This window comes from Siphateles boraxobius, unplaced genomic scaffold, assembly GCF_051911475.1.
Source record: "Siphateles boraxobius isolate OS27281-9 unplaced genomic scaffold, OSU_SipBor_1 9, whole genome shotgun sequence".
Classification (NCBI taxonomy): domain Eukaryota; kingdom Metazoa; phylum Chordata; class Actinopteri; order Cypriniformes; family Leuciscidae; genus Siphateles; species Siphateles boraxobius.
This window is the reverse complement of record NW_027509219.1, coordinates 18758231-18776962: the sequence shown is the minus strand read 5'-3', so window position 1 is coordinate 18776962 and position 18732 is coordinate 18758231. Positions and strand designations below refer to the sequence as shown.

Here is an 18732-nt window from a genome sequence, read left to right as displayed (position 1 = left end):
AAATATCACCTCTCGGCCGGCTCTCACCTCCACTCCGCTGCTTGTGTGACAGTCGTATTAAAGTAGATAGAGCGATTTATTCTGACTGGGTTACCGCTAGAACACACTGGCTCGTGCCGTCTTCAAATCTGCCTAGATTTTAATGACCTCATTTCCAAGGGATGTCTGAGAGTATGGTAATATATATATATATATATATATATTACAGTACGTAGACACGTATATGTATGAAATTGTACACTTATTTTACTGTACATCAGCTTGCATAATGGCCTTGTATTCAATTCCCGGGAGACTGTTTGGACTGGAACATTGTTTTACAGCTTAATTAGGGGAAGTTTGTGTGTATCGGCTTTACAAAGCAGCAGTTGGTGAACTCATTTGGAAAGCGCTCATCATCTTTTGTAATTGGCTGTCTAATTTTTTTCTGTCAGAAACTGGTATTGGTAGAGTGAATTTACAACAATTATCTATCTGTTCATGTGTTTTTTTCGCTGGGCAGGACATCTTGTGGGTGCAGTTTAGGAAGGGCTGAGGATTTTTGCTGGTATGATGCTACAGAGTTTAAATTACTGGTGCTAATGAAGAGAGGATGGAAAATGGACAGGAGTGAGGACCTTTTGCCATTTTTATTCATAGAGAAAATTGAAACAGGAGAGGAAATGGCAGGAACGAGGGGCATGATCAGCAAATGTCACTAAATATCACAAATAAAAGTATTATTATTATTGGAACCTCAATGTTGACACCAGACAGAATCACATTCTGTTCAGTTTCTTTGAGTGGTCTGACTGGGTCGGACATGACAATATTGACGGCTTTAGAGCGGCAATTCCTGGCTGATGGGAGGACTGTGTTACTGCCTTAATTATTTCTGTCGTTCTTTGTGGTACCAGCAGTGGTGTGGAAGTAACACACAGTGCTTGTGATAGCATTTAACAAGAAATTTGTATTCACTTTTCATTAGATGACAAAGCCATGTCAAAAAAAAAGTATTATATCACTTTGTTGTTGTTTTTTAAAGGGAGGTGTAAGTGGTCTGACCAGCTTGCTGGAGTTTAATGACAATGGCTCCAACCCCAACATCCACTTTGAGATCCTGGGCACCAACTACGGAGAGGACCGTGGCCGTGGAGTCAGCCGGGTAAGAGATATCCCACTCAGACCCACAATATCGCTTCCAGAAACACAATTGTCTTAATTCAAAGAGCTTTTGGATTTTAATTGATAATCAGAGAAGCCTAATGAATTCCATCAGCCTCCCTCAGAGAGGCGCAGTGCATCAGCACACTTTGTTTATCAGTTTTACTGTTGTTTGCTCGTCTGTTCATCACGGCTTTGGTAGAGTGAGGAGGTAGTTAAGCAGCAGTAACATAAGAGTCGTCCCCCAGTGATCCGCAAGACAATTAATCTGTTCTTTCCATTCGTTTGTCGTTAATTACTTTAGTCATATTTATGTATATTTGCTCATTCAAATATTGGTCCTAATCTGTCTCTGTCTTCCCCATGGAATGTGGATCAATTGCTCATGACAGAACGGCAGCTTTGGAGCTGAATAATGTGCAGATCAGGCCACACTCCTGGATGGGGATACCCCAATATCCTCCCGTCTGGAGAAATAAGTTAGACTTGTTTATTTAGCTAGAATAAATTAAATATTTGATTTGTGTCAGTTGCTGATCAGTAAGTCATTTATACATTCCTTTTGGTTTCACAAAAACACTCTGTGGCAAATAAGCTCTTTTTAGTATTTAGTAGGAGTGTAACGGTACATGTATTCGTCCCGAACCGTACGGAACAGATGTCACGGTTCTGTGCATGCACTCGCACGACGAATCCTAGAAGGGGGCGTGCGTGGCAGTGCAACGCTGTTTTCTACCAATAATGTACAGAAGAAGAGACGATCGCTCTATATTTACATCTCTCAACCAGTTTCAACTGCGGAAAGATATAAATAAAACAGCTTGAGAATAATATCTTACAAAGCATTTCATTTACCTCAGGCATTTAGTGTCAACAGAAGGTTAGTTCGCTGGAGAAATGATCTCTGGAGAGAAGCATTTTGTATATGCACTATATTAGCCTATTCATTATATTTACTTAACATGCTAGTAATGTCTTGATTATTTAATGTATGTTTAAATAAATTTGTCATTGAAACAAGTTATGACAGCCACTGTTTAAATGATTATATTTCAAAAATGAATTGGAGTAGAAAATTAACTTTATAATTAGATTTAGAAGTTACTGCACAACCTGCCTTTTGTGCAATTTACAGTACATTTTTTTTTTTTGAGTGCTGATTATTAGATCTAAAAAGAAATAGCAACTAAATTTAATAATTTGGGCTCTGTTGTTAATTGTAACCTTTAATATTGGTATGGTAATATCGAATGGTAAACTTAAGTGACAATGCAATGCTCGCCCGAATATGCACGTGAATATTCCGTCATGTCCCAACTCCTAAAAGCGAGAGTTTAGTATTACCACCTTCAGTGCGTTTGACGCTTGCCTTGAGCAACCCATTTTGAGAGACAGAGAGACAGAAGACGCGACACAGCTGGACACTCAATCAATGTTTGAACACCTATGGACTTCGAGTATTACAAAACGAGCCAATGGCAAAGAAATGCCATAGGTCTGCGGAATTTGCATAGCGTATCTCCGCCTTACCTCGTGGGTATAAAAGGAGGACGCCGGCAACAGGCAGATATGTTTCTTCGCTGAGGAGCCAAGACTGAGCTCAGGCGATCCCTGCGGTACAGCGGAAAGTGGCAGGAAGACGTAACGTCTCCGTTCCCTACTCAGGGAACGAGGGTTACATATGTAACCGAGACGTTCCCTTTCGTTGTCACTCCGAGTTACGTCGGATGACGACGAATGGGGTTACCAGTCTAATCACGCCACCTTCTCAGCTGTCTTCCAGTGCCCTGGGTAAATCTGAGATCCCTGTCGTGAGACTGGCACGGACGAAGGACTCCTATTTAGCACAGGAATACCAAGGTACACTGGGGAGCATATCCCAAAGTTTAGGGGAAATATGCAATTACTGCCAACCCAGAGGGGGGGACTTAGAGAATACACATATGACCCGAAGGAGACATATGGAGAACACTGGGGTGTCCAACCGCAGGTGGAATATTTCAACCCCAGGGGTGGCAAGGTGGCTTGCCAAGGGAAAGACACATGCTCAAAGAGGCTTACAGTGGAAATACACATGTGGGTGTCGCTCAGAGGAGGGACCATGCACACGGGAGGCACCTAGCCGACGCACAGGCAATAGACACTGGCGCCGACGTCAGGAGTGCTGGAGGAGCTCAGGGCTTTCGGGGAAGCTCACCTGAGGAGAATATCGCACGTATCCAGTCCGTGGAGTGGAATGGCGAGCAAGCGAAGACACCTGAGCGGGTCCGGTACTAGCTGGTTGAAGCGAGTACACGAGAGGACTTGCTCCACTCGGAGATTATAGAATCTGGCGAATGTGTTAGGTGTCGCCCAGCCTGCAGCTCTGCAGATGTCTGTTAGCGAGGCGCCATGCGCTAGAGCCCAAGAGGATGCCACACTCCGGGTGGAGTGGGCAGTCACACCAAGGGGGCACGGTCGACCTTGCTGCTGGTATGCCAAAGCAATGGCGTCCACTATCCAGTGACAACCTTTGCTTTGAGAGAGCCTTTCCCTTCAGCTTCCCACCATAACAGACAAAGAGCTGGTCTGAGGTCCTGAAACACTGTGTTCTGTCTACATAGGCGCGGAGAGCGCGTACTGGACAGAGCAGTGCCAAGGCTGGGTCTGCCTCCTCCAGGGGCAGCGCTTGCAGGTTCACCACCTGGTCCCGGAAGGGAGTGGTAGGAACCTTGGGCGAGTATCCAGGCCGGGGTCTCAGGATCACGTGAGAGTAAGAACTCCAGGCACGCTTCGTCAACGGAGAATGCGTGCAGGTCCCCTACCCTCTTGATGGAGGCCAGTGCAACCAGGAGCGCTGTCTTCATTGACAGGAACTTCAGCTCAACTGATTGTAGAGGCTCAAAGGGAGCACTCTGCAGGGCAGTTAGAACCACTGAGAGGTCCCAAGAGGGAACGAGAGGAGGGCGAGGAGGATTTAGTCTCCTCGCTCCTCTCAGGAACCTGACGATCAGGTCGTGCCTCCCCAACGACTTACCTTCAACAAAGTCATGCTGTGCGGCAATGGTGGCGACACAAACTTTTAGGGTGGAGGGAGACAGCCTTCGCTCCAACCCATCTTGTAGGAAGGAAAGCACGACACTGATCGAACATCTCCGGGGGTCTTCTCGGTGAGAAGAGCACCAGTTGACGAAGAGGTTCCACTTCAACGCATAGAGATGTCTCGTGGACGAAGCTCTAGCGGAAGTGATGGTAGCCACCACCAGTGGTGGTAGGGTACTCAAACCTACCTCGTCCCATCCAGGAGCCACACGTGGAGGTTCCAAAGATCGGGACGAGGGTGCACAGGGTGCCCCGTCCCTGAGAAAGGAGGTCCTTCCTCAGAGGAATGGGCCAAGGAGGTGCTGTCGCGAGGAGTACAAGTTCGGAAAACCAGGTCTGGGTGGGCCAGTACGGCGCGACCAGAATGACCTGCTCCTCGTCCTCCCTGACCTTGCGCAGGGTCTGCGCAAGAAGGCTCACTGGGGGAAACGCATATTTGCGGCCCCGCGGCCAGCTGTGCGCAAGTGCATCCGTGCCGAGTGTGCCCTCAGACAGGGAAAAGAACAGGGCGCAATGGGTCGAGTCGTGAGAGGCAAACAGATCTATCTGAGCGTCCCCGAACTGGTCCCAAATCAGCTGAACCAACTGGGGATGGAGTCGCCAATCTCCCGGGAGGGGCTGAAGCCGTTAGAGCTCGTCGGCTGCACAGTTCAGGGCTCCGGGGATATAAATGGCATGAATCGACCTCAGATGCTACTGACTCCAAATGAAGAGGTGGCGGGCGAGTTGCGACATACGGCGGGAGCGCAGACCACCTTGATGGTTGATGTACGCTACAGTGGCGGTATTGTCTGAGCGGACTAGTACGTGTTGGTTCTTGAGCACGGCCCGGAAGCGGCGCAAAGCAAGACGTACAGCCAGCAACTCGAGGCAATTGACATGCCCGAGGCGACGGGGTCCTGTCCAGGAGCCCGCGGCAGCACGTCCATTGCACATGGCACCCCAGCCCGTGGAGGAGGCATCTGTCGTTACAACAACATGCCGCAAAGCTCGTTCCAGGGGCACTCCGGCCTGTAGAAAACTGAGGTTCGACCACGGGGTGAAGGTCTGACGGCAGGTCGGAGTAACTGTTACTCGGAGGGTGCCGTGTTGCCATGCCCACTTCGGGACTCGGTCGCTGAAGCGGTCTCATATGAAGCAATCCGCGCGGCGTTGCCGCGGCTGCAGAAGCCATATGCCCCAGGAGCCTCTGAAAAAGTTTCAGTGGAACCGCACTCTTGCCCTCGAACTGTCTCAGGCAAGTCAGCAGTGACTGCGCGCGCTCGCTCGTAAGCTGCGCGGACATGGCGACCGAGTCGATATCCATACCGAGAAAAGAGATCCTCTGCACGGGGCAAAGTTGCTCTTCTCCCAGTTGACCCGAAGGCCCAGACGAGCTAGGTGCCGAAGCACTAGGTCCCTGTGTTCGCAAACCTGAACTCGAGAGTGAGCTATGATCAGCCAGTCGTCGAATAACTCAGGATGCGAACCCCGTGTTCCCGAAGGGGAACAAGGGCAGCTTCGACGACCTTCGTGAAGATGCGAGGAGACAGGGCTAGCCCGAAAGGGAAAACCGCGTAATGGATGCCTGCCCCTCGAAAGAAAACCGAGGAGAATGGAGACATGAAAGTAGGGGTCCTTCAGGTCGATCGCTGCAAACCAATCCTTGGGCCGTATGCATTCGAAAATGCGTTTGAGCATCTTGAACGGCATCCTATGAAGGGAGCGCTTCAGCACGCGCAAGTCCAGGATCGGCCGTAACCGGTTTTCTTGGGGACAATGAAGTAGGGGCTGTAGAAGCCGGACCTCATCTCGGCTGGAGGGACAGTCTCGATTGCACCCTTCGCCAGCAGGGTGGCAATCTCTGCTCTCATGATGGGGGCATAGCCACCGACAAAAGTGGAGCGGACTCCCCAAGCGGGGAGGAGACCGTGCGAACTGAATCGCATAGCCGAGCCTGATGACCTGCGCGACCCAGCGGGACAGACGGGGAAGCTCTAACCAGGCTCCCAGGAACTGAACCAGCGGGATCATGCGAACCACAGGCGTCCCCCCGGAGGGGCAGCGAAGCGGAGTAACTGGCCCAGACGTGGATGGCATAGCGGCCCGATGTGGGGGCACAGTTAGCAACCGCGCCCTGGCAGAGGGGACCAGGGGAGGATCAGGCTGGTCATCCCGCGGGGGCCTGCTCTGCCAGGGGTCTGGCGACAGAGGGGGACAGGGGCGAAGCGGTCCGTGGACGGCACGCCGTGTCAACCACCTCTGGGACAGAGGGGGACGAGGAGAGCACGGCTTGTGGGCGGCGCTCTGTGACGTCCGAGAACTCTCTGTGCTCAGAGATGGGAGAGTCAGCTCTTTGGAGAATAAGGATTCTTCCCCGGCCCTCCCCCGGGAAAAGGAGTGGTCCTGCTACCAACTCCTGGAAAGAACTGAGTCCCATCTCTGCGGAGCCCATCTCAAGAGCACCGCTTAACCCGGCGTGTAGCGGGGTGCGGGGCTGGAGAGGACTGTGGCATCCGACCGCGGCCTCCAGAGCCGGCCCGGGTGAACGGGCGGGGTGGGAGCCGCCGGGGGGCGCCCTCGGCGGTGGGCAGACCGAGGGATCTGAGCGGACGGCGGGGCCGTCGGGACAGAATCAACCTCAGTCTGCATCATCGCCGAGGAGCCCGTCTCAAGAGCGCCGCTTAACCCGGCGTGTAGCGGGGGGCGGGGCTGGAGAGGGCTGTGGCGTCCGCCCACGGCCCCAGAGCCGGCCCGTGAACAGGCGGGGTGGGAGCCGCGGGAGGGCGCCTTCGGCGGTGGGCAGACCGAGGGATCTGAGCGGACGGCGAGGCTGTCGGGACAGAATCAACGTCAGTCTGCTCATGGGCGGCTGAGAGCTGTTGGGCAAGCCCTCAACCGCACCGCCGAAGAGGCCGACCTGGGATATGGGAATGTCGGACAGACGGGTCCGCGCGACATCCAGCACATCAGACAGGTTCAGCCACAGAATGGTGAGCATCACCTGACCCAGGGAGCGTACGGCCACTTTCGTCGCTCAGAGAGCAAGGTCAGTGGCGGCGCGCAGCTCAGTGAAGAGCCCTGGGTCAGTCCCGCCCTCGTGCAGGTCCATGAGCATCTGGGTCAGGTGGACCAGCAGAATGACCATGGCATGCATTGAGGCGGCTGCCAGTCCCGTGGCGCTATAGGATCTCGCCACAAGCGTAGACGAAAAACTACAGGCCACGGGCGGGTGCTTAGGATTGCGCCGAGAAGAAGCACTCTGAGGACACATAGCATCGCAACAGAGCATTCAGCCGGGGGGACCCCAGTGTACCCATGGGTAGCGGCCCCATCGAGGGGAGGAAAGGCGGATGAGATCAGCGAGCGGTCCCGAGAAGACAAGGGGGTCTTCTTGGACTTCGAGATCTCATCATGCACGTCCGGGAAGAGAGGTATTGGGGTTTGCCGTGGACGAGGGTCGGCGGCCTTACCCAAAACCCATCGTCCCAGGAAAGCATGGCCGTCTTCTCCGGATCAGACTCAGGCACAGCCGTATGCTCACCGGAAGGTGGCAGCTGTGGCGAGCCCTCACTTCCAGAAGACTCAAACCCACCTAGTGATGCTGCAACAGACATGGCATCTTCCTCTGTAGCTTCAACTGAAACACGCGGGCCACCAGAGGGTAGACTCGCGGGAATCAGTAGTTCACTAGCGGGCACCGTCATTGAAGAGGGGGGCTGGGGTCGCGGACACATAGTCGGCGCCTTGATCCAGACCGTAACCGTCACGGCTCTCAGCCCGCCCTCTTTTCGTTGATTGGCCGGCTGTTTTTAGGCCGGAGGAAAACTGAGAGACATGTCGATGTCTCAGACTAACAACAGAAGCGAAATGAAATTGAGCGGAAGTACGAAGTCTGACGTAGTCAGGCTAGAAGACCTGCGGGAAGGATTAGAATAATGCGTAATACTCGCAATCCCGTGCTGAAATTCGAGCCCTGAATTGGCTACATTCAAAAGCACGACAGTATCAATACATTTTTTTTTGCATGTTAGTCTATCAATTTATTATAAACTGCAACATTAAACTTTTGAAAATTAATTTAATGATCTTAAAGGAATAGTTCACCCCAAAATTAAAATTGGTGAAAATGAAAACATGATTTTAGGATGAGCTTTTGAAGCCCAAAAAAGTGCATACAGTGCTCCACACGGCTCCGGGAGTTTAAAAAGGACTTCTGAAGCCAAGCGATGTGTTTGTGTAATAAAACTATCCCTTTTTAAAACTTTTTAGTGTTTTTTTAATAACCTTTGACCTGATGCATGATGTGTTGACGAACTTGTCACAAGAAGTGCAGAGGATAAAGCAAAACAAAACACCGGTCACAAATTAGAAGTCGAAAACGTTTTTAAAGAGAAATGTTGGAGGATTTCGATATAAGATATGCTGATGAGCTCGAGTTTGTTCTCCAACCCTATTTGTTTTGTTTAAAGCTTACGCTACTCCTAAATTGCACCAGGGGTTACTCTTTTGGCATAAGTCAACTTGCATAGGCCGTCTGCCGGAAGTTAGCTTTTTTAGTTTTTAAAGTTTTAAAATTGTTCTTACAAAAACCCATCATTTTGCTTCAGAAGGCCTTTATTAACCCCTGGAGCCATATTGATTACTTTTATGATGGATGGATGCACATTTTTGGATTTCAAAATCTTATCCTCCATTCACTCCCATTATAAAGCTTGAAACTTAGATATTTTTCAATATAACTCCAATTTTCATTTTTGGGTGAACTGTCCCTTTAACCCATGCCATTGTAGGTGATGTGCACAATTCAAACCATCTACTAAAGAAAACTTTCAACTCGAGCATCTTCTAATGAAGTGGACACTTTCTCATCAGAAGTTTGTATATTTGTGATCTAGAGTAGATGGCAAGGGAAAAATAGCTGAGTGATTCAAATCGTATAGGAACCAATAAAAAGCACCAAAATATAGAGTCTTATGACTAGAAATAAATATTTGTTATGAAATATTTTCTCAGTTCATCTATTTTTGTGTAGCACGGTTTTAATTTTAGACCCTGGGTTTAAACTACAGTAAGTAAATGTTGTTGGCTGGTGTATTCATCTCTTTCCTGCTGATGCTTTTGAAAATCCCATGTCCAAAGTTTTTAATGTGCACTAAAGAATTGTATAGATCATCAGGCAGCAAAACTTGTTGACATAGTGTAGATCGTGTGTCTGAAGTAACTTGGATCTGATAGAGTGAGATGTTAATCAGAAGGATTGTCCTTGAGGACTCCAGTGTGCCAAAGTCAACAGTCAACCATCAGACATCAGACATCAGAGTCCTTAAATGATGCCACTTCCTCTTAACCACTGGAACCTCACTGCAACGTTACTGCCATCATGCACAAATTAAATTGTCAGATTTCATTAAAGATAATAGTCTCTGACACAAAAAAGATTGGTGCTGCACTTCCAAAAGATGAAATAAATATTTGAAGTACAAAATAATTAAATTAAGCAAGCTTCTTTTATCAGAGTGGATAATTGTTTCAGAAGCAATGCTTTTTATACTAGGTTCTGCATACTTCTGCTGGAAAAGCACTTGAAGCAACAATAACTAAAATATTAAAACTTACTGTATCTATCTATCTATCTATCTATCTATCTATCTATCTATCTATCTTTCTATCTATCTATCTATCTATAGTTTTCTGTTTTTTCAAGTCTCAGTTTGGCTTAAGAAAATTTATCTTGTTTTAGCGATGCTATAATATTTTACTGATCTGTGCCATTTTAGTCCCTCTTTTTTATAAAGACTCTCATGCATTACTTTTACAGTGAACAATCTGTATTTACTCTGGCTTGATAATATTCAAACACATAGTATAGATACACAGAAGGACAGTTCTTCACAAGTACTGTACATATGTTTAAGCCACTTGTGTTTTAAACATCTCTTCAATTAACTGCTGTGTTTACAGACATGCCAGTATGTGTTTCCACACTTGTTGACATTGACCATAAATAAAACCTGTTTAATGTGACCACCTGCTAACACATTAGCAGTAGTTATCTCAGCTACCTCCTGTGAGGGGGATGTTCTTCCAGCCTGTTGAAAATCCTGCAAGGACCAGCTAACACACTTGAGCGTCTTTCTAACTTTGCAGTTTTTCACTCCACAGTATTAGAGTGTCACAAGGGATTGGACAACCACTGCTCTCTTTTCATATGGTCAATTGTCCTGAACATTATCAGTCCCTTTTGAACAGGCATTTAATGGTTTTTGTTTCTAATTTAGACTTGTTGCCAGGGTAATCGGTGTGAAGTTGACTTCAGGGTAAAGAGTGATATCAATATTTCAACATCCTGTTTTATATCCTTCCAGTGACACAATATTCTATTCAAAGATGCACAGGGTGGATAGTGAAAATGATTTTGATTTGATACAAATTATATTATTTGCATAACATTTTGAGTGACAAGTTAAATTGAAAAGGGAAAAATGTAATGTTTCTGTGTTTTAAATTATTCAAAATCACAAGATGTTTTATTGTTTCAGGCTATAAATCAGATTTTGAATCCTATATTTTCAATATGGTTTCAAAAATTATTGGACCCTATTCTGTAGACACCAATATGTAGATGTACTGTGTACATATCTCCCTTATGATGGTTCAAATCAATCTGTCATAATTAGTTTTACCACCATGCAATAATTTGTTTTCCACATCATTAAATCCATTGGCTACATTCAGCTTACCTCTCTATATATCAAAACATCTAAAAGCTTCACTGTGGTGTAATTGCTCGAATTAGCCATTTTGGCTAATCATCCGAGGTAGGATACAAAATATTCTTTTGTTTTTGCCTTCATTGAAAACGTATTAGCACACAGGTCGGGCAGTCAGTAGGGAATATGCGATTGAGTTTGAGCTAATGTGAGGGTCCACTGAGCCGGAAGAGGTGGGAACATTTGCAGAAAAAAAGAAGAGGTTAGATAGACGTCACTGGGATTAGAGAGTTAGGAAAGTCTATTACTAGCCAGCTTACATCCCATCAGCAGCTCATTAACTATGCATGACCATCAGCAGGCGCCAATGTAGTTAAAACTTATATGTGTGATTTCTAACATCTGCTACATCATTAGCGTTTAGGGGTATAAGTTTGGGGTAGGTAAGATTTTTCATGTTTTTGAAAGGTCTCTCTTATGCTCAACAAGGCTGCATTTATTTGATCAAAAATATAGTAAACACAGTATTGTTGTGTGTAATTTATTACAATTTAAAATAACTATTTTCTAGTATTAAATATTATTATTTTTCAAATAAAAAGCCAAGCTGAATTCTCAGCAGCCATTACTCCTTCAGAAATCACTCTAAAATGCTGATTTGGTGCTCAAGTAACATTTATTATTATTACCAATGTTGAAATGATTTATGCTGCTTAATAACTAATAGTATAAAGTTCAAAGAACAGTATAAAGTTCAGAGAACAGCATTTATTTGAAATAAAAAAAAACACTGACCCTAAACTTTTAAACGGTTGTGTGTGCATTAGTATGCAAATGTTGTACCTCTTTAAATGTACACTACATAATTTGCAGTTCTCTATCCACCATCTGTGGTTGAAGTTACTTGCAGTGGAAAATATTTCAGTTCTTTGTCAGTTTTTCCGGGCAGATTAATCTGATGGATTGAGGTTACCTTCAAATGTGTGAGCCATTAGTTCAGATGTTATTTAGAGGACAAACCTGCCCTGAAGGACCCCCAGCACTGCACATTTTGTATGTATCCCTTATCCGCAGAGTCTTGCAGAGGTGTGTTAGATGAGGGAAACATACAAAATCTGCAAACATTGCTGGAGGTCCTTCAGGACAGGTTTGAAAGCCCCTGACCTAAACCATGTGAGCTTTTTCATTTAATATGATTATTTTCCTTCATTCCCTGAAAGAAAATGGACCTTAGATGAAGACAGCAACACAGTACTTGCGTATAAATTGTGGATTGACACATTTCAAAGTCACAAAACCGAGCTTGCATAGCTAAAAGCGCATGTGTTCACAATGCACATACCTAGAGTTTGTTTCAGGTCTTAAATGCTTTGTAGCTCACTGTTGAGAACGATCGGTTATGTGACTAGATAAAGTCAGCCCTCAGGGTACGGCCAGAGTTGTTCAGCATGACTTTGAGTGTGTTATATTAATATTCGGAAATGGCACCCTTTCGACTGGGTGATGTGCATTAATGTGTTCGCCGACTCGCAAGGCAAGGTTGTAGAAGTGCCTGTGTTAAATATGTGAAAACTGTACAGTGGGGAAAGACATCCCCTTGGGTCTGACTCCCCATTTCCCCCAATTTTCCATTCCATTAGGTAGATTCAGATGTTCTTTGAGAGGAGCTGTCTCGGCCTGTATGATTGGAGATGGAGAGAGTGTGAATGAGCAAGGCTATCATTGATTTGTGCTGCTTTAAAGACATGCTTCTTTTTTTCTTTTTCTTTTTTTTGGCACATTTTGTCTAGACATCTCCCTGTAGATTGCCAATGTGTTAAATGACTTGAGTTTCTCTTTTCAACCGCAGCCCCTCTTCAATTTTCCAAGAGTAGAAAAGATATTTTCCTCCGCATGTGTGACACGGATTGTATTATCATATTGTTAAAGGATGGAGTGATTGAATAGATATGGGAAAAGAGCTAGGCATAGCAGCGCTTTTGTTCGCTGCAGTCCCATATTTATTTCCACACTAGTCCTCACTTCCACTTTGTAGGCTTTTACTGAGATCTATTACATTTTGTCCAAAGACGAAAATGCACTTATTCTATTAAGATAAAGTTTCTCTTGTCCAGATGTAGAATTTGGCTAGAAGAGATTTTGAACTTTCAGATAAAAATCCTTTTGTATTACGTAATGAATGTGGGTTATGATATTAATACAATGTCAGGTTAAACCTATTTCAAGGTCTTTTACTTGAGCTGCCAGCATAATCGTTTTTTTCTTGAAGCACTCGATTATTGCATATCTAATGGGGTCATGGTTTACTTACAGCAGAAAAAATCTTTTTTACCCATTTTTGTATGCTATTTAATGGATATTTTCTTGTATCCAAAGGTGTTGTCACAGTTATAGTTGTTGTGAGAATTCTTGTTGACGAAAAAAGTAATTTAAATTGGAATCCATGCAGGAATTTTGTGTGAGTGCGAAATTTTTAGCTAATGTGTTCGCAACCTTAAGGCTTGGTGGTTCTTTTTTTGTGAATACCACTATAATACATTGCAAGGTTTATGGGCGTTTCCACCAAAATGCCATACAGGGGGAAAAAAAGAACAGTTTTTGTTTGTGATATTTTATTTTTGTTATTGAAATGTTCATATGGAAATCCAAATAAGCGATTTTTCCATCACACATTTCTCCAGACTGTGATTGTGCTTTGTATGTCTTCTCCGTAACACATTTCTCTCTTATGTGATATTCTCTTTGCATATTCTTGTGCAATGTTTAAAAGAGAAATCTAACATCATTCCTTTTTCTTCATTATTTATTTATGGCTGTGTATTTAGTGTTTGTATTGTGGCTGCACGCTGTGAATAGAGATGTAGAGATAAACATCTCTTGCTCTCCCACAGAATGAATGTCCCTCAGTATAGAGAAGTGTAGTCCTCAAAGCAGAGCTGCACGTCAACCGCTGCGACTTCGCTGGAACAAATATCTGTTGTGGCACTGGGAAACATCTTAGACATGTAGTGAGTGAGACATCCATTTTGGGTGATTTTGAAAAGGATTTTGAAAAGTACAGAGAACCCCTGTGATCGTTATTTATTTATGATGCTGTTTCGCCAAGAACTTTGCCAAGATCAAGAGACTTTCATAGAAAATACAGGGATAAACAGCATTTTGTTTTCTACAGAAGGATGATAGAAACACATGTGTACATATATGAGCAATATCCCACAAGCAGGCGTGTGATATGGCTCTTTATCAGCATGGCTGTGATTACGCTAAAGGCAACTGTTTTCAACTTTGATCATGATAACAAGAAATGCTTCTTAAGCACCAGCATGTTGATTTCATGTTAAAAGATCTTCATTAGTCTGATTGTTACAGTAATGCTGCATTTCTAACATAATGCAGTAACAAATGCATTCGCAGTGAGGGTGTATTGAAGGCTGTGGTTGCAGGTTCTAGGTCAGACCCCCAGTGTGCCCTCCTGCAGTCTTCCAATAGAATTACAGCATGTAAACCAGAGGATTACCGCAGACAGTGCCGTTTAGACTTTCCATGCCTCTGTGGATCAGCGCATTCCTATGTTCCTGCTCCAGCCGGATTAACACAACCATTCCATAGTGTCCTCACCTCTCCATACCTCAGCGCCTGGACTTGCCAGTTGTTTCTCTCACCCTCCCTCATTTTCCCCTTCTTTCTTCTGTGTCTGAGGCTTTGATCACTGCAGGCTCCTCTGCTGCCTGCTGGTAATTACCAGGTGCTGATGAAGCCGTCAGAAAAAAATCTAGTGTGTGCCACAGGTGCTGTCTACTTTTCTAAAGGTCAAGCAAAGGTGCGAAAGCGACAAGTGTTTTCATCAAAGAAGCTAAGAATACTGTTGATTCAATGCCTACTCGGAAACTGACGTGAAAGGTGCAAAATGTCAGAAAGATTCATAAAAGAGAAACATGGCTGTTCGCTTACCCATTCTTCAGTGTAATGCCCAAGGCTGTTGTCTGTGCAGGAAAAAAAGGCAGGAATCATGTGTCCTTCGAGTGACTTGAATGCACCTCTTCTGTGATGAGTGTTTTTTTAATTACAGAATTTAAAATTCATTGATATTTTTGGGAAGCAGTTTTGTTAAAATTATATTTAAAAAAAGCTTTTGTCTATCAATCCACTGTCATAAAGAGGACAGATTGCGTCAAGATCGGTACGTCTTTTTAAATATTAGTTAATTTGAAATATTTTTTATTTATTTATGTGGTGCAACTCCCCAAACATGTTAACTTGAAAATACAGTATATTTTAAAACCTATTATATCGTCTATAACCTATTATAATCAAATACAATATCAAAATGTAAATATATGATTACCTTGACCATACCACATGAGTAGTAAATATATATAAATATAAAAACGATCAGGCATAACATTATGACCCCTGACAGGCGAAGTGAAAACCTGAATAACATGTCTCTATACCTGCAAATGTTAGTGGGTGGGATATATTAGGCAACAAGTGAACATTTTGTCCTCAAGGTTGATGTGTTAGAAGCAGGGAAAATGGGCAAGCGTAAGGATTTGAGCAAGTTTGGCAGGGGCCAAATTGTGATTGCTAGACGACTGGGTCAGAGCATCTCCAAAACTGCAGCTCTTGTGGGGTGTTCCCAGTTTGCAGTGGTCAGTATCTATCACAAGTGGTCCAAGGAAGGAACAGAACCGGTGACAGTGTTATGGGTGTCCAAGGCTCATGGATGCACGTGGGGAGCGAAGGCTGGCATGTGTGGTCCGTGTAGCTCAAATTGCTCAAGAAGTTAATGCTGGTTCTGATAGAAAGGTGTCAGAATACACAGTGCATGGCAGTTTGTTGCAGAGACATCCTGACTCCTGTGCACCACCGAAAGCACAAACAGTGGGCACGTGAGCATCAGAACTGGACCACGGAGCAATGGAAGAAGTTGGCTTGGTCTGATGAATCACCTTTTCTTTTACATGACAGGGATGGCCGGGTGCACTTACCTGGGGAACACATGGTACTAGGATGCACTATGGGAAGAAGGCAAGCCGGCAGAGGCAGTGTGACGCTTTGGGCAATGTTCTGTTGGGAAACCTTGGGTCCTGCCATCCATGCGGATGTTATTTTGACATGTACCACCTACCTAAGCAATGTTGCAGACCATGTACACCCTTTTATGAAAACGGTATTCCCTGGTGGCTGTGGCCTCTTTAAGCAGGATAATGCACCCTGCCACAAAGCAAAAATGGTTTAGGAATGGTTTGAGGAGCAAAACAACGAGTTTGAGGTGTTGACTTGGCCTCCAAATTCCCCAGATCTCATTCCAGTCGAGTGTCTGTGTGATGTGCTGAATAAACAAGTCCGATCAATGGAGGCCCCACCTTGCAACTTGCAGGAAAAATATCGTAAACATTTTAATAACCACACAAATGTGGTTCAGGCAACGTGTACAATGATTATCTTCACTGCATGTATATTTATAACGAAACGAAACGTTTTGTTTTCATTTTCAAAATATGGAACATTATAATATTGATCATTAAAACTGACATTTAACAAAAAGAAAGAGTTGTGTTATTTTATTTTATTATACATGTAAATACAGTGAAGAGAATCAGAGTACATTTGTACATATTGCCTGTACTACATGTTAAAAATATTATACCTAAAAGGTATAAGAAGCTATACAATAAGAAATTAAGCAAATGATTCAGTCAGATCAAATGTCAGATCATATTTTTAAATAGGCACTATCTTTAGAAATTAACCACAGATTTGAGTTTTAAACCACTACATTCTCGCCTGAAAAACTCTTAAAACCACACAATAACACAATAACAGTAGTATTTTTAAATTACGCCGGTTTTCTTCTCTGCTATTGATGCTTGCTGGTTGGTGTGAGATGCATTCTGGGATACCTAGCAGTCTCAAATCCGCACAAGTCACCTCTCAATGCACCTTCGATAAAAAGGGAGGATCAAGAACACTCCGGGGATTTGAACTGTACTTGGCTAGATGTGAACTTTGAATTGGAAATCCACTTGAACAGAAGTACAGGCAAGACCTCGTATTGAGAAACGGCCAATGTCAAGACGATCCGTTGAAGTACAGACTGAGCACCAGAATGGGAAAGAAAGGTTAAATAAGTGACATTGAATGTGGCATGGTTGTTGGTGCCAGACGGTTTGAAGTAGATGGGCTACATCAGCAGAAGACCCACCGGGTGCCACTCCTGTTAGCTAACATCAGGAAACTGAGGCTATAATTTGCAGTCGTAAAAACTTTGCTTGGTCTGATGAGTCTCTATTTCTTCTGCGACATTGGTGGTAGGGTCAGAATTTGGTGTAGACAACATGAAAGCATGGATCCATCTTGCCTTGTATCAACGGTTCAGGCTGGTGCTGGTGGTGTTATGGTGTAGAGGATATTTTCTTGGCACACTGTGGGCCCTTTAGTACCAATTGATCATCGTTTAAATGCCACAGCCTACCTGAGTATTGTTGCTGACCATGTCCTTCCCTTTATGACCACAGTGTACCATCTTCTGATGGCTGATTCCAGAAGGATAACACACTATGTCACAAAGCTAAAGCCACCTCAAACTGGTTTCTTGAACATGGCAATGAGTTCACTAAACTCAAATGGCCTCCACAATCACCAGATCTAAATCTAATAAAGCATCTTTGGGATGTGATGTGACATTCACATCATGGATGTATAGCTGACAAATCTGCAGCAACTACGCGATACTATCATGTCCATATGGATCAAAATCTTTGATGAATGTTTCCAGCATCTTGTTGAATCTATGCCACAAAGAATTAAGGCAGTTCTGAAGGCAAAATGAGGTCAAACCGGCTACTAGAAAAGATTACCTACTTTACTAGGTACACTTTGCTAGTAGCCAGTTTGACCTCATTTTGCCTTTAGAACTGCCTTTATTCTTTGTGGCATAGATTCAATAAGATTCTGAAAACATTCATCAGAGATCTTGTATGTTCAAAGAAATAAAATGTTTTTGAAAACCGTATGAAACCTTGAATATAAAGAGTACACACCTTGAAACCTTGAATATAAAGCTTGCCACATGTGTTTTAAACTAGATTTTTAAAAGATCTTTCCAAACCAGTATGACTTCCTTTCTTCTGTTTAATTTCTGAAGAATATCCTGGCCACCTTTTTTTCAATATAATGATATAAAGTCAATGAGGTCTTGGCTTGTAAAGCTTAAAAAAGAATGGAAACTCACCATAAAACTTGTTCCAAGTTTGGTTTGGAACATCGTGAGGATGTGTAAATAATGACAGAATAATAATAACATTCTCAATACTCATCATACTTGTCATCTGTCATTTATGAGAGGAGAGAAGAAAAAAAAGAAAAAACATTCACAATCAAACGGTATGTTCCACTATGAATTACCCCTTCACGTCCATCCCTGTAGTAAGGGTAATTAAAATGTATCTTGGCATCAGGATCAGTGTTCTTTCCAGGTGCTCCCTCCAGGGAGAGATGGAGCATGACGCCACAGTTAGACAGCAAAAGTGCACTACAGCATTCCTCTGAGAAAAAGCACTTAGCAAACCACAGCCTGAAATATTCAACATGCCCACATCATTATCTGCTGTTAGGAAGTAGGGACTACATCATACAGGCTTTATGATGTGGGCTAATCCCATCTACAGAACATTTCCTCATGACTGAATCAGTGTGTCCCTGAAGCCCACCGCCTCCGGACTCATGCAGCAGAAAAAAGAGAGGATACAAGGATCCGGGGTCAGGATCCCACAAGTCTTTCGGACTTTTCCGTTCTGTTGCTTCATAACAC

General features: G+C 44.3%; 1 protein-coding gene across 2 annotated transcripts in view; it reads left to right on the top strand.

The window, feature by feature from the left end:
• grid2 (glutamate receptor, ionotropic, delta 2) overlaps window positions 1-18732 on the top strand; it is a 475449-nt gene that overhangs the window by 326601 nt on the left and 130116 nt on the right. For both annotated transcript variants that reach the window (XM_077223320.1, XM_077223321.1), the window contains exon 8: window positions 1025-1144. In XM_077223320.1, the coding sequence (XP_077079435.1) occupies window positions 1025-1144 (120 nt within the window). The remainder of the gene's footprint in view (window positions 1-1024; window positions 1145-18732) is intronic.